The 15,694-nt window shown below is 40.4% G+C and overlaps 1 protein-coding gene across 1 annotated transcript in view; it reads left to right on the top strand.

Moving 5' to 3' along the window:
* TEX15 (testis expressed 15, meiosis and synapsis associated) overlaps positions 1-15,694 on the top strand; it is an 84,810-nt gene that overhangs the window by 38,057 nt on the left and 31,059 nt on the right. The window contains exon 3 of the mRNA XM_088832655.1: positions 6,089-6,254. Within this exon, the coding sequence (XP_088688781.1) occupies positions 6,089-6,254 (166 nt within the window). The remainder of the gene's footprint in view (positions 1-6,088; positions 6,255-15,694) is intronic.

Below are 15,694 nucleotides of genomic sequence, written 5' to 3' on the forward strand. Positions count from 1 at the left end.
TAAAAAAAAGTATGTAAAAAATACATATAGCTAACCTCCAGAAGGAAAACCACAGTCCCAGAAAACCAACCAAAATGATCACTTGGACCACAGCCTTGTGTAACTCAATGAAATTATGAGCTGTACTGTGCGGCGCCACCCAAAATGGATGGGTCATGGTGGAGAGTTCTGACCAAACGTGGTCCACTAGAGACGGGAATGGCAAACCACTTCAGTATTCTTGCTTTGAGAATCCCACGAAAAGTATGAAAAGGCAAAAAGATATGACACTGGAAGATGTGCCCCCCAGGTCAGTAGGTATCCAATATGTTACTGGTAAAGAGTGGAAAAATGGGCTCCAGGAAGAATGAAGAGGCTGAGCCAAAGCCAACGATGCCTAGTTGTGGATGGGCTTCCCTGGTAGCTCAGTTGGTAAAAAAATCTTCCTGCAGTGTAGGAGACCCGGGTTTGATCCCTGGAGAAGGACGATCCCCTGGAGAAGGAAATGGCAAACCACTCCAGTATCCTTGCCTGGAAAATACCATGGACAGAGGAGCCTGGCAGGCTGCAGACCGTGGGGAGTCAGACACCACTGAGCGACTAACAGAATGGTGCTGAGAGTAAAGTCCGATGCCGTAAAGAGCAGTGCTGCATGGGAACATGGAGTGTTGGGTTCATGAACCAAGGCAAGTGGGCTGTGGTCAAACAGGAGATGTCAACAGTGAATATCAGCATTTTAGGAGTCAGTGAACTAAAATGGATGGGAATGAGCAAATTTAACTCAGATGACCATTATATCTACTATTGTGGGCAAGAATCCCTGAGAAGAAACGGAGTAGCCCTCATAGTCAACAGAAAAGTCCAAAATGCAGTCCTTGAGTGCAGTCTCAAAAACGACACCATGATCTCTGTTAGTTTCAAAGGCAAACCATTCAACGTCACAGTAATCCACATTCAACACCACAGTGCCCCAAACTGTTCATGCTGAAGAAGCTCAAGTTGAACAGTTCTATGAAGACCTATAAGACCTTCTAGAACTAACACACACACACACACACACACACACACACAAAAGATGTTCTTTTCATTAAAATGCTAAAATTTAAAATTTCATTAAAATCATTAAAATGCTAAAGTAGAAAGCCATATCTGGAGTAACAGACAAATTCTGCCTTGGAGTACGAAATGAAGCAGGGCAAAGGCTAATGGAGTTTTGCCAAGAAAATACACAGGTCATAGCAAACACCCTCTTCCAACAACACAACAGATGACTCTACACATGGACATCACCAGATGATCAATACTGAAATCAGGTTGATTATATTCTTTGCAGCTGAAGATGAAGAGACTCTATACAGTTAGCAAAAAAAACTACCTGAGGCTGATTGTGACTTCAGATCATGAGCTCCTGATTGGAAAATTCAAACTTAAAGAAAGTAGAGAAAACCACTAGGCCATTCAGGTATGACCTCAATCAAATCCCTTATAATTATACAGTGGAAGTAAAAAATAGATTTAAGGGATTAGTTAGATCTGATAGAGTGCCTGAAGAACTATGGATGGAGGTTCATAGCATTGTACAGGAGGCGGTGACCAAAACCATCCCCAACAAAAAGAAATGCAAGAAGGCAAAATGGTTGTCTGAGGAGGCCTTACAGATAGCTGAGAAAAGAAGAGAAGCAAAAGACAAAGGAGAAAAGGAAAGATATACCCATTTGAATGCAGAGTTCCAAAGAATAGTAAGGAGAGATAAGAAAGCCTTCCTCAGCGATCAATGCAAAGAAATAGAGGGAAACAATAGAATGGGAAAGACTAGAGATCTCTTCAAGAAAATTAGAGATACCAAGGGAACATTTCATGCAAAGATGGGCTCAATAAAGGACAGAAATGGCAAGGACCTATAGAGCAGAAGATATTGAGAAGAGGTGGCAAGAATGTACAGAAGAACTGTACAAAACAGGTCTTAGTGACCCAGATAATCACTCACCTAGAGCCAGACATCCTGGAGTGTGAAATCAAGTAGGCCTTAGGATGAACCTAGTAAAGGTGATGAAATCACAACTGAGCGGTTTCAAATCCTAAAAGATGATGCTGTGAATGTGCTGTACTCAGTACACCAGCAAATTTGGAAAACTTAGCAGTGGCCACAGGACTGGAAAAGGTCAGTTTTCATTCCAGTCCCAAAGAAGGACAATGCCAAAGAATGTTCAAACTGCTGCACAGTTGAGCTCATTTCACATGTTAACAAGGTAATGCTCAAAATCCTTTAAGCTAGGCTTCAATAGTACGTGACCAAGTACTTCCAGATATACAAACTGGATTTAGAAATGGCAGAGGAACCAGAGATCAAATTGCCAACATCCATTGGATCATTGAAAAACCAAGAGAGTTCCAGAAGAACATCTCCTTCATTGACTACACTAAAGCCTTTGACTGTGTGGATCACAACAAACTGTGCAAAATTCTTAAAAGCTGAGAATACTAGACCACCTTGCCCACCTCCTGAGAAGCCTGTATGCAGGTCAAGAAGCAACAGTTAGAACTGGACATGGAACAACAGACTAGTTCAGAATTGGGAAAGGAGGAGGTCATTGCTGTATATTTTTACCCTGTTTATTTAACTTATATGCAGAGTATATGATGCGAAATGCTGGGCTAGATGAATCATAAAGCTAAATGAATCAAAACCAGAAAACAGGAAAAAGACATGCATAGTCATTTCACTAAAGAGAATGTATAGATTGGCAAATAAGCACAAAAATGGTATTCAATATCTTAGCCATTAACAAAATGCTAATGAAAACCACAATGGGGGTCCCTTTATTCTTGTTAAAACAGCTTTATTCTTGTTAAAACAGCTGAAATAAGAACAGCAATGCCAAAAGCTAGGAAGAATAGGAGAAGCCAGATAGTCATGCAACCAATGGAAGCGTAAGATAGTTCAGACACTTTTTGAAAAAGTTTGATCGTTTCTTGAAAAACTAAACATGCAACTACCATATAACCCTGCAGTTGTACTTCGAGGCATTTATCCCAGAGAAATGGACGCTTACATCCACACTGAAACCTATATGGAAATGTTTATAGCAGCTTTATTTGTAGTAGCCAAAAATTGTTAATCACCCTGATTTCCATTGAGTAAATGGTTAAAGTATGATGCATCCATACCGTGGGATGCTTAGCAAGTTAAAAAAAAAAAAAGATTTACTGCATCAGCAGCTTGACTGAATCTCAAAAGCAATATGCTGAATTTAAAAAGCCAGTCTCCATAGGCTGTAAATATTAATTGTAAATATAGCACAAAGTTCCATTTACAAAACATTCTTGAAATGATGAAAGTATAGAGATGGAGAACAGATTGGTAGTTCTAGGATTTAGAGGCAGAAAAGAGGAGTAGGGTTATCAGTATTACTACATGTAAAGGAGTAGAATAAGAATGATCTTTGTGGTGATGGAACAGTTGTGCATCTTGATTATAGTGGTTGTTAGATGAATCTACACATGTGATAAAATTGCATAGAACTACCCCCATACACATAACTGCACATAAAACTAGTAAAATATTAATGAGGTCTGTGTATTATACCAATGTCATTTTTCTGGTTTTCATATTTCATTATAGTTACATGAAGTGTTTACACTGGGAGTTTGGGCTAAGGGTATATATAGAGAGCCTCTATAAAAATGTATGACCTGTATTCACTTCAGCATAAGTTAAACACAAGCACACATGCACAAAATCATATGTCTTATAAAATGACCAAATTTTGTAACAGACTATTACAAATATTAAAGTGAAAATTAAATAGAAAGGATGTGGAGAATAAGTTGTTTTTGAAAAACAGGTTTGTAGTATTTTGTATTAGTTTTGCCACAGTGTTATTCTGTTAATTGTTAAATACAGAGGACCACTGTTTATGTTAGATTCATGTATATGGAAATTGCTTTACGTTATATATATATATCACTGATCCTCATTATTCACAGATTCCATATTTGCCATATTTTCGAATTCTCCTACTTGCTAAAATGTGTTTGTAACCCCAGCACCAGTACTCAGCAGCAGCACTTTCAGTCATTTGCAGGCATATGCAGAATGGTGAAAAATTTGATTTCACTTGATGCACTTGTATCCAGATGAGACAGTGCTCTGCATCTTATTCCAGCTGTCATATTATAATTAAGTGTCCATTTCATCACCTGTTTAGTACTGTGTTGTTTGCATTTTTATTGGTGATGTCACCATTTAAAATGGCCTCCACCCGTGTAATGCTGAAATGCTGTCTAGTGTTCCTAAGCTCAAGAGGTCTATGATGTGCCTTACAGAGAAAATGCATGTTAGATATGCTACACTATAACATAAAGTTACAGGACTATTGGCTAAAAATATGGCACATTCAGCAAAAGGAAAACAAATTTCACCAACTTGTACACCAAGCCTCTCCAGAAAGTGTTGAAGGAACATTTGAGTACCTTTCCTGTGGAGAGAATGGAATCTACATTTGTAGATTCATGAGATGACCACCAGTAAAAAGCTTGTGGGCAGCATTGTTGGAAGGTGAAAAGCCAAAGAGACATTTGATCATGGTACCAAGGGTCAGGAGAATGTTAAGCCCTTCTTGGCTAGAGCTTGCTGGCTCCCACGTTTCAGAAGGTGATAATGGATGCAGGCAGGTTCTGCAGAACAGGAGACTGGGGAAGAATTTCAAAGACACCTGCTAAGTGTTATACAGGAAAAGGTTATGTGGCAAGTTTCCAACCCAGATGAGACTGGCTCATTTTACAGAGATGTTGGCAGGCAAGCTTACTGCACGTGGCATTCCAGTTGTCAAAACTGTCACCAGAGGCCCACAGGAACCTAACCCTGTATTTCTACTAAGATTAATATTAATAGTTCAGTATTCACTGATTCATGGTTGGCAGCAACTTTAATATACTGTAACTTCCACAAACGGAGAAGGCAGTGGCAAGCCACTCCAGTACTATTGCCTAGAAAATCCCATGGATGGAGGAGCCTGGTAGGCTGCAGTCCGTGGGGTCGCTAAGGGTTGGACACGAGTGAGCGACTTCACTTTCACTTTTCACTTTCACACATTGGAGAAGGAAATGGCAACCCACTCCAGTGTTCTTGCCTGGAGAACCCCAGGGACGGGGGAGCCTGGTGGGCTTCCGTCTATGGGGTCACACAGAGTCGGACATGACTGAAGTGACTTAGCAGCAGCAGCAGCAACTTCACAAATAACAAGAATCAGCTGAATTCCCCAATTTCCTCTGGGTCCTCTTCCTTAAGGGTTTTGATTCTTTAATGCATCTACTTAATTTAACAATGCTTAAAAGATTGCTCACTGTCTTCTGAAAGACTGTGTTTCTTACTCATGCCGCCATATCAGTCAAGAGTTTACAAAGATGTTCTGGTATTATTGTAAGTCAAAATAACCAAATAGTTTACTAGTATATAGGTTGCCTTATTTGGGGGAAATACAACAAATGTTCATGACCTAACATGAGCTACAAGGTTTGTGTAACAGTGTATGTTGTAGAGCCTGTACGTCTTAAGTTGAAAATGAGTCACCTGTATACTATCTAGTATATCTGTGTCAGCTTTTAAGAGCTCCCAGTAGGTAAGTGGAGTAAGACAAGGTTCCTATTTTCATTTATACCAGGTATAGGAAGTCTGTATTACTGTTATAAAGTTTTAAACATATATAAATGCCTCCAGATGTTAATGAAACTTACAAGTACTTGGTTATTTTGTGTCTTATACATATCTATAGTTGTCATTGTGAAGATGTACAATGATGTTATTTTATTTTTTTAACACAAAAAACATTTTGTATTGTGGTATAGCCGATTAACAATGTTGTAGTTTCAGGTGAACAATGAAGGGTCTTAGCCATACATACACATGTATCCATTCACCCCCCAACCCCTCTCCCATCCAGGCTAGCACATAACATTGAGCAGAGTTTCATGTACTGTCCAGTAGGTCTTTGTTGGTTATCCATTTTAAATATAGCAGTGTGTACATGACCTTCCCAAAGACCCTAACTATCCTACAGTGATGTCATTTTAAACACAAATGACTGCTTACCCTTTTCTTTATTTTTAGTTTACTTGTCACCCTGTTACACCGATACTAGAGAGTATAGTTTCATACATGATATTCTCAACGAGTGCCGGCTTGATTTAAGCTGTGACCTACAGTCTTCATGGAAGTTTGGAGATACAAAACTGATTCACAATGAGGGTCTGGAAAAAAATTTTGTTTCTAAGAGGTAAGTTACTGTGACCTAAAGATGTTTGAGATTTTGTTTGCTTTTTCTGTGAGGTGTTCATATGAATTTTTTATTTCTGCCATTTGAGATTTTATAAGTGTTACCAAGAAAATAAGTACAGAAGTGTTTTATTCATTATTTTGTTGCCATCTCATAGCCTTTTGTAACAGTAAAGGTATACACGTGAGATTTGATTAGTAAGTTTTATACATTATTGTAGCCAGGTTTCAGACACACCCTTCTAATTTTTTAATCTTTGTAAATTTTTCAGAAGCATAACATCAGCACGTTAATTAAACAGCTGTTTTGTAGCTGCCTTGTGCCTCTTGCATAATACAAAACACCGTTAAAGCATTTAGAATGTACCTTTTTTTCTTGATTCAGTCCTTCAGAGAATGAGCTGATGTTTTAATCTGGCACAGTTGTATCTGGCTGTTTCCAACTAATCCACTAGAGCCACAATTTCTGACACTTAACTTTTAAAAAGTACCCATTCTGCAACTTCTCTGGCGGTCCACTGGTTAAGACCATGCTCCCAGTGCAGGGGGCACTGATTCGATCCTGGGTCAGGGAACTAGATCCCACATGCCACATAGCAGGACCAAAAGAAAAAAAAGTACCCCTTCTGTTTTGAGGAAAGACACATTCCATTAGGTAATTTTGATAAGAAAAAATAACAGCACATGGGAAGTTCTCATTGTAAACATTTTGTTTTTATAGGTACAGATCTTGTGAGAACGTGGCTCAGCATTTTCATTTTCTGAACTTACTTCCTTCACCATTTTGCATTTTAAGTTAGAACCCAACTGTAGCTTGATGGACTCACATTGAGAACTCGTTTTGAAATGTGTTTGGTCTCTTTTTTTTGTTTTAGAATCAGTTCCTCTGGACTCAAACTTGCTACCCAACTTGGTGTCAGTTGGGGAGAATGGGTAGGAATGACAGAATTAGTTGAGGACATAGTCTTTCCAAAAACCACACTTTTGGGCAAAAGTAGAATGGACTGACTATATGCTGTCCCCTCCAGATTGAAATAATGGTTTGATCAAAAATTAATTCTTGCATTGTTCCTTGCTTTGAGTTGTATTAGGCATTTTAATTTGTGTCCTTTTTCACAATGCCCCCAATACTTCATTTCAACCATTTATTTCTCCCTGTTAACATTACAAAAGAGTTAAAACAACTCCCCAACAATATAAGACCTAACAGAACATTCTAAATGACTAATAGGTGTAGGATTTATGTATTTGCCCAGTTAGACGAACTCATTTATATCCCATAGTATTTGATACTCGTTTTATATTGGTTTTGTTTGATTTCCTTACTACATTATGAATTTTATCTTGTTTTTGTGTCCATAGTATGGAACTGAGTCTGGCAACACGGTGGGCAATTAATTGTTAAATTAAGCTGCATTTTAATTTCATCATTTTAAGTTAGTGATGCTAGAAGATACCCTTAAGTAGCCTTAAGGCATAGGTTTAAAAAAAAAAAAAGGAAACACCAGAATGGTTAGCAAAAGAGAAAAATAGGACAGACAGATAAAAAGAGAAAGTGTTAATAACACTGACTGCCTCTAGCTTTTCTTTTTGTTGTTCCCCTTAGAGGAGTTTATAATCTCCGGTCTTACCAAAAGCAAGGAGTTCCAAAACTGCACCAGTCTCCATTTCTCATCCACATTGCATCTACTACTTCTTAAGTGTGAAATCAGCAGAAACATGTTAATCATCTAAATATATGTGTATTCAGTCACTCATTGAGCATTTCAGTGCCTACTATGTCAGAAAATGTATTTTATTCAGTTCAGTCGCTCAGTTGTGTTTGACTGTTTGTGACCCCATGGACTGCAGCATGCCAGGCTTCCCTGTCCATCACCAACTCCCAGAGCTTACTCAAACTCATGTCCATTGAGTTGGTGATGCCATCCAACGGTCTCATCCTCTGTTGTCCCCTTCTCTTCCTGCCTTTAATCTTTCCTGGCATCAGGGTCTTTTCAAATGAGTCAGTTCTTCATTTTATCACCCTCAGAGAAAAATGAATGTTTTCTCCTCAACCTTAGAGAGTTTATATTCCAGTAGAGAAGACATACCGGAGAAGGAAATGGCAAGCCACTCCAGTACTCTTGCCTAGAAAATCCATGGACGGAGGAGCCTGGTAGGCTGCAGTCCATGGGGTCGCTAAGGGTCGGACACGACTGAGCGACTTCACTTTCACTTTCACACATTGGAGAAGGAAATGGCAACCCACTCCAGTGTTCTTGCCTGGAGAATCCCAGGGACGGGGGAGCCTGGTGGGCTTCCGTCCATGGGGTCACACAGAGTCGGACACGACTGAAGTGACTTAGCAGCTTAGCAGCAGCAGCAGTGGATAATAGAGAACTGAATTCAGTTCTTCTTAAGTATATTGCCCTATTTGTATCAGTTTGACTCTTTTCTGTTTTAAGATAACTCTCCTTTAAACATTTCAAACTTATGTGAAAGGGTATCATTTTAAAGATCATCAGTACCTATCTTGACACTGAGGTTGAATTTTTACTTGGCATCTCAGTTTACATTCCACCCCAGATGAGTAGACTGAACCATCCATGCTTAATTTCATTTACTGTATCAATGATTGGTTCCAAGATGAAGTAAAACTAAATCAGTTTGGGCCTGTGACACCCTGGAAAAAGGGGTAAATCCTCTCTGTCCATTTTGGGAGGATCAGTTGCTGGAGGTTTACTGTATTCCTTCAGTGGAGTCTTGTTTCCCTGACTCTTCACAGTCCTGTAGCCTTGCTTAGGTGTCTGCACGCTGAAGAAAAGACTTTATAGACTGACTTTGCTAACGAAAGACCTTCCTCTGCGGGTGGGGACATGTTGAAGATTGCTGTGACACTGAGTTAATGGTGCAGGGTTCCCAGTGAAGGGGCGTGTGTGGCTCCATGTCTCGGGGACTGTGGTGTAACTCATTGGGTTAAACCATTGGGATCCACAACATTGACAACTTTGGAAAGCACTGCCAGGCATCTGCAGAGGCTGCTAGGACTGTTGGGGTTCTCAGTGGCACCTCCTCATTGTAAACAAGGGAGAGCAACAGAGCACGTGGCAGTAGTGGGCCAAGCTGCTTGGGTGTGCACACTCTTGGCCATGCAGGTCAGGCACGGGTACCTGTGTGCTGACAGAGCTGGTGATAAACACACTTGTAGCCCTGGGGGCCACAGCTGATATCAAGGCAAGTGCCAGTGGCAGGTGTGCTGGCGTCTGTGGGGGGCCTGGCTGTTGTTGCACAGCACTGTGACTACTGGACACATAACTGTGGAGGCCAGTGAGGGGGACCAGAGGTATCCAGGTGCATAGCTGGAGGGGCTAGCTGCAGGTGAGCCTGGAGGTGCAGGCCAGGGACTCAAGACAGGGCTGGGTCTGGGCACACATGCTCCTGGAGGGCCCTGGCTTTCAGCAGGGTCTCACCATGGTGCCCACTTAGCAATTTAGGTTGGTGACAGGTGTAAGTACACACTTGGAGGGACTAGTCCCAGGCACCTGTGTGGTTGTGGGTGTCAGTTCAGGGTGGTGTGTTGCACTTCTGCAGTAGAAGAGGCACAGACTGGCTGCTGGTCGGGGATCCGAGAGAGGAGAGGGTGGGGAGGGACTCAGGAGACAGGCATCAGTAAATGAGAACACTTGTGGACAGAACCTGGTGAAATTTGCAGGGGTCCAGGCAGATCTGTGCTGGCTTTTGGTTTCTTTGGTGGTGAAAGTTGTCAGGGTCATTTGTAGAGCCAGGTCACTGGGAAATGCAGTCTCTTGCTGTGTGGCTGCTGGGTAGTCCCTGCCTTTCTTCTCGTTCCTAGCATCAGTATATGCCCTGGCTTTGCCAGTATATTCAGTTCAGTTCAGTTGCTCAGTTGTGTCCAACTCTTTGCAACCCATGTCTGCAGCATGCCAGGCTTCCCTGTCCATTACCAACTTCCAGAACTTTTCTCGAACTCATGTCCATTGAGTCAGTGATGCCATCCAAACATCTCATCCTCTGTCATCCCCTTCTCCTTCTACCTTCAATCTTTCCCAGCATCAGGGTCTTTTCCAATGACTCAGTTCTTTCAATAGGTGACCAAAGTATTGGAGCTTGATCTTCAGCATCAGTCCTACCAATAAATATTCAGGACTGATTTCCTTTAGGATTGACTGGTTTGATCTCCTTGCTGTCCAAGGGACTCTCAAGAGTCTTATCCAACACCACACTTCAAAAGCATCAATTCTTCAGCACTCAACTTTCTTTATGGTCCAACTCTCACATCCATACATGACTACTGGAAAAGCCATAGCATTAACTACATGGACCATTGTCAGCAAAGTAATGTCTCTACTTTTTAATATCCTGTCTAGGTTGGTCACACCTTTTCTTCCAAGGAGCAAGCGTCTTTTAATTTCATGGCTGCAGTCACCATCTGCAGTGATTTTGGAGACTAAGAAAGTAAAGTCTGTCACTGTTTCCACTGTTTCCCAATCTATTTGCAATAAAGTGATGGGACTGGATGCCATGATCTTCGTTTGTTGAATGTTGGGTCTTAAGCCAGATTTTTCACCCTCCTCTTCATTTTCATCAAGAGGCTCTTTAGTTCCTCTTTGCTTCCTGCCATATGGGTGGTGTCATCTGCATATCTGAGGATATTTCTCCCGTCAATCTTAATTCCAGCTTGTGCTTCATCCAGTCTGGCATTTCTCATGATGTACTCTGCATGTTAGTTAAATAAGCAAGGTGACAGTATACAACCTTGACATATTCCTTTCCCATTTGGAACTAGCCCATTGTTGCATGTCCAGTTTTAACTGTTGTTTCTTGACTTGCATACAGATTTCTCAGGAGACAGGTAAGGTGGTCTGGTATTCACATCTAAGAATTTCCCACAGTTTGTTGTGATCCAGACAATCAGAGGCTTTAGCATACTCAGTAAAGGAGAAGTAGATGTTTTTCTGGAACTGTCTTGCTTTTTAGATGATCCAGCAAATGTTGGCAATTTGATCTCTGGTTCTTCTACCTTTTCTAAATCCAGCTTGAACATCTGGAAGTTCTTGGTTCACATAGTTTTGAAGCTTCTCTTGGAGAATTGTGAGCATTACTTTGCTAGCATGTGAGATGAGTGCAATTGTGCGGTACTTTGAACATTCTTTGGCATTGCCTTTCTTTGGGATTGGAATGAAAACTGACCTTTTCCAATCCTGTGGCCACTGCTGAGTTTTCCAAATTTGCTGGCACATTGAGTGCAGCACTTTCACAGCATCATCTTTTAGGATTTGAATACCTCAGCTGGAATTCCATCACCTCCACTAGCTTTGTTCGTAGTGATGCTTCCTAAGGCCTGCTTGACTTTGCAGTCCAGGATGTCTGGCTGTAGATGAGTGATCACACCATTGTGGTTATCTGGGTCACGAAGATCTTTTTTGTATAGTTCTTCTGTGTATTCTTGCCACTTCTTAATATCTTCTGTTTCTGTTAGGTACATACCATTTCTGTCCTTTATTGAGCCCATCTTTGCATGAAATATTCCCTTGCTATCTCTAATTTTCTTGAAGAGATCTCTAGTCTTTCCCATTCTATTGTTTTCCTCTGTTTCTTTGCATTGATCGCTGAGGAAGGCTTTCTTATCCCTCCTTGCTGTTCTTTGGAACTCTGCATTCAGATGGCTATATCTTTCCTTTTCTCCTTTGCCTTTCCCTTCTCTTCTTTTCTCAGCTATTTGTAAGGCCTCCTCAGACAACCATTTTGCGTTTTTGCATTTCTTTTTCTTGGGGTTGGTCTTGATCACTGCCTCCTGTACAGTGTCATGAATCTCTGTCCATAGTTCTTCAGACACTTTATCAGATCTAATCCCTTGAATCTATTTGTCACTTCTGCTGAATAATCATAAGGGATTTGATTTAGGTCATACCTGAATGGTCTAGTGGTTTTCCCTACTTTGTTCAGTTTAAGTCTGAATTTTGCTTTAAGGAGCTCATGATCTGAGCCACAGTCAGCTCCCGGTCTTGCTTTTGCTGCCTGTATAGAGCTTCTCCATCTTTGGCTGAAAAGAATATAACCACTCTGATTTTAGTATTGACCATCTGGTGATGTCCATGTGTGCAGTCTTCTCTTGTGTTGTTGGAAGAGGGTGTTTGCTATGACCAGTGCGATCTTGGCAAAGCTCTATTAGCCTTTGCCCTGCTTCATTCTGTACTCCAAGGCCAAATCTGCCTGTTACTCCAGGTATCTCTTGACTTCCTACTTTTGCATTCCATTCCCCTATGATGAAAAGGACATCTTTTTTGGGTGTTAGTTCTGGAAGGTCTTGGGTCTTCATAGCACCATTCAGCTTCAGCTTCTTCAGCATTACTGGTTGGGGCATAAACTTAGATTATTATGATATTGAATGGTTTGCCTTGGAAATGAATGGAGAGTATTCTGTCATTTTTGAGATTGCACCCAAGTACTGCATTTCGGACTCCTTTGTTGACTGTAAGGGCTACTCCACTTCTTCTAAGGGATTCTTGCCCACAGTAGTAGATGTAATCATCATCTGAATTAAGTTAACCCATTTTAGTCCATTTTATTTGGGGCTGTAATAGAAGTGGGTCCTTCATGCCATACCCTGAAAGGCTGGGAAGCTGGTCACAGACCCCCCCTCACTTTCCAAGCAAGGGGAATGATTTTTCTACCCAGGGAGTTCCTTCTTGGTGCTGAACAATGCCAGCTGGAAGGGATAGGATGACACAGGCAAATTGAAGCTGTTTGTTCTTCTTCTTTGTGCTGCTGCTGCTACTGCTGCTAAGTCACTTCAGTTGTGTCTGACTCTGTGCAACCCCATGGACCGCAGCCTACCAGGCTCCTCCGTCCATGGGATTTTCCAGGCAAGAGTACTGGAGTGGGGTGCCGTTGCCTTCTCTGCTTCTTTGTGCAGTTATTCTCAAATTTTTTGTGCCACTCAGTGTGTTTCTGAAGTGCTGTCAACAGCCTTTCCAGAGCGGTTTTTGTTCATGGATAGTTAATTGTTGCTTTTTGTGAAGGGCCAACAGGCTAGACTCTCCTAGTCCATCTTTTCAACATCACTGCTCAAATCTAAACTTTCCTTCCTATTCAAACTTTGTTGAATCCTAGTTTTATCTTCCGAGAAGGCAATGGCAACCCACTCCAGTGTTCTTGCCTGGAGAATCCCAGGGACGGGGGAGCCTGGTGGGGTTCTGTCTATGGGGTCAGACACGACTGAAGTGACTTAGCAGCAGCAGTTTTATCTTAGCCATCTATGCTTCATTTCACATGTTGCACTTCCTGCCAGCTGAACTTATCACTTATCACCCACAGTCTGTTGGACTTGAAAACAATTAAGTTTCCTTTCAAACTCTCCAAAGCAAATAACTTTGTTTCCTTTAACTATTACCTAAAAATCATACCTTTGAATTGAATACTTTCATGCTCTCTAAGTGCCCCCAGTCGCTAAATACAGAGTTGCTGAATAGTGTTCTTTTGTTTCCAGTTTAACTGGAAAGATGTTACTTCCAGTGTTTCATTTATTAAACAAAAAATGTATTCATCACCTGTTAGATAGTTTATCTTGGAACCTGCTCTGTGTGATGTAATTAACTATGACATAACCATTCTGAGTCACTTACACCTTTGTATTCTGTTGCAGTTGGTTTTAATGGATAGACATCGTGGTAGCACAGAACTCATTATAAGCTCATCTTGATATCTTAGATATCAAGACTAATTGTGGTTCTACCAGTCATTCACTGTGCTTTGTTAACCTATATAACTTCTCATCAATATGAGTTGTTTTAAGTCTTCTACACTTATAGTCCCAGACCACATTTCTATTTTTTAAATCATATTTAGTCCTACATATATCCCTTGGTACCCACAGGGGATTGGGTTCCAGGGCTCGCCCCAGGCACCAAAGTCTGCAGATACTCAGGTCCCATAGCTGTTCCTCCATATCCACGAGTGCTGCATCTGCAGATTTCAACCAGTCATGGATTGTAAATTAAGATTGAAGTCCTTGGTTGGTTGATTGCGTGATTGCAGAATCGACCGATACAGAGAGCCAATTGTATATTTGTTGAAGATCTGTGTATAAGTGGACTGGTGCAGTTCAAACCCATGTTGTTCAAGGGTCAAGTGTTTTTTGCTTAATGATTAATAAAATTGTGATTTAAAAAAATAATGACCAGTCTTCAACCAAGAGTTTATCCACAAATACAGCATTTCAGTGCTGGATTGATTTTGAACTTTCCTTCTAGAGCGTAAAGTGTGGATAAGATTCAGGGCCTCACAAATTATAACCCTTATTCCTCAGGTTGCACAAGAACATGAGAGGACATTTCTGGAAGATTATTCATAGCACTTTTATATTTAATAAATACTAGTGTCCTGTTAGTATGTAATTTGTATTAATATCTCTTGGTAATAGAGCACTCTTTGTGTAGTAGATCTTAATACTGTTATCTGATTACATTTTACTATGAACACAAAAGACCCTGTCGTCTCTGAAATGGTAGTGTTCAGACTCAGAGCTTCTGTCATGTCAACATATTCAACAATCTGACATAGATCCTAGTGTCTGAATAACTTTGAAAAGGCAACCTTTTAAAAATCTTTTTAGACCTAGAAATAGTTTGGAAGGGTAAGTTTTAATTGGTCATTTTTATTTTGTAAGTCATACTTAGTCCTACATTTGCTTTCAAGTGTAATTCTGAACATACGTTGGAAACTATGAAGTTTTTAACAGTATTGTTACCAGCATTTGAACCTCCAGGAAATATTTTCTACTTTAATAGTTTTAAAGGTTTTTGGAAGCCCTGGATCATATCTTAAGTTGTGTTTTTTCATTCTACTCAGCCCCTTAACAGGATATAATGTGTAGCCAATAATATGACTAGGTAATACAAACAATCATTTGGCCCAAAATGTCAACAGTGACACTGCTCTAGGGTTAGCATTATAGCATGCCTTGAGGTGTCACAGGTTCAGTCTCAGACCACAATAAAGACATTCACACAAATTCTTTGGCTTCCCAGTGCATATAAAGTTATATTTACACTATAATGTAGTCTATTAAGAGTGCAATAGTATTAATAATGTACATACCTTAATTTTAAAATGCATTATTGCTAAAAAAAAAAAAAATACTAACCATTGTCTGAGTCTTCAGTGATTCATAGTAGTAATAGCAAAGACCACTGATGACAGAGCACCATATATACAAAATATAATAAATATATATATGCAAATATAATAATATAATACCATATACACACAATTGTAATGATAATGAAGAAGTGGGAAATATTGTGAGAATTACCCAAATGTGACACAGGGAACAGAGTGAACAAATGCTGTTGGCATAAGAGTGCCAATAGGCTTGGTAAGGTTGCCACAAAGCTTCAGTTCTTAAAAAAATGTGGTATCTGTGAAGCACAATGCAGTGGA

Source organism: Moschus berezovskii, chromosome 26, assembly GCF_049115385.1.
Source record: "Moschus berezovskii isolate FMDL1 chromosome 26, NW_MosBer_1.0, whole genome shotgun sequence".
Taxonomy (NCBI): Eukaryota; Metazoa; Chordata; class Mammalia; order Artiodactyla; family Moschidae; genus Moschus; species Moschus berezovskii.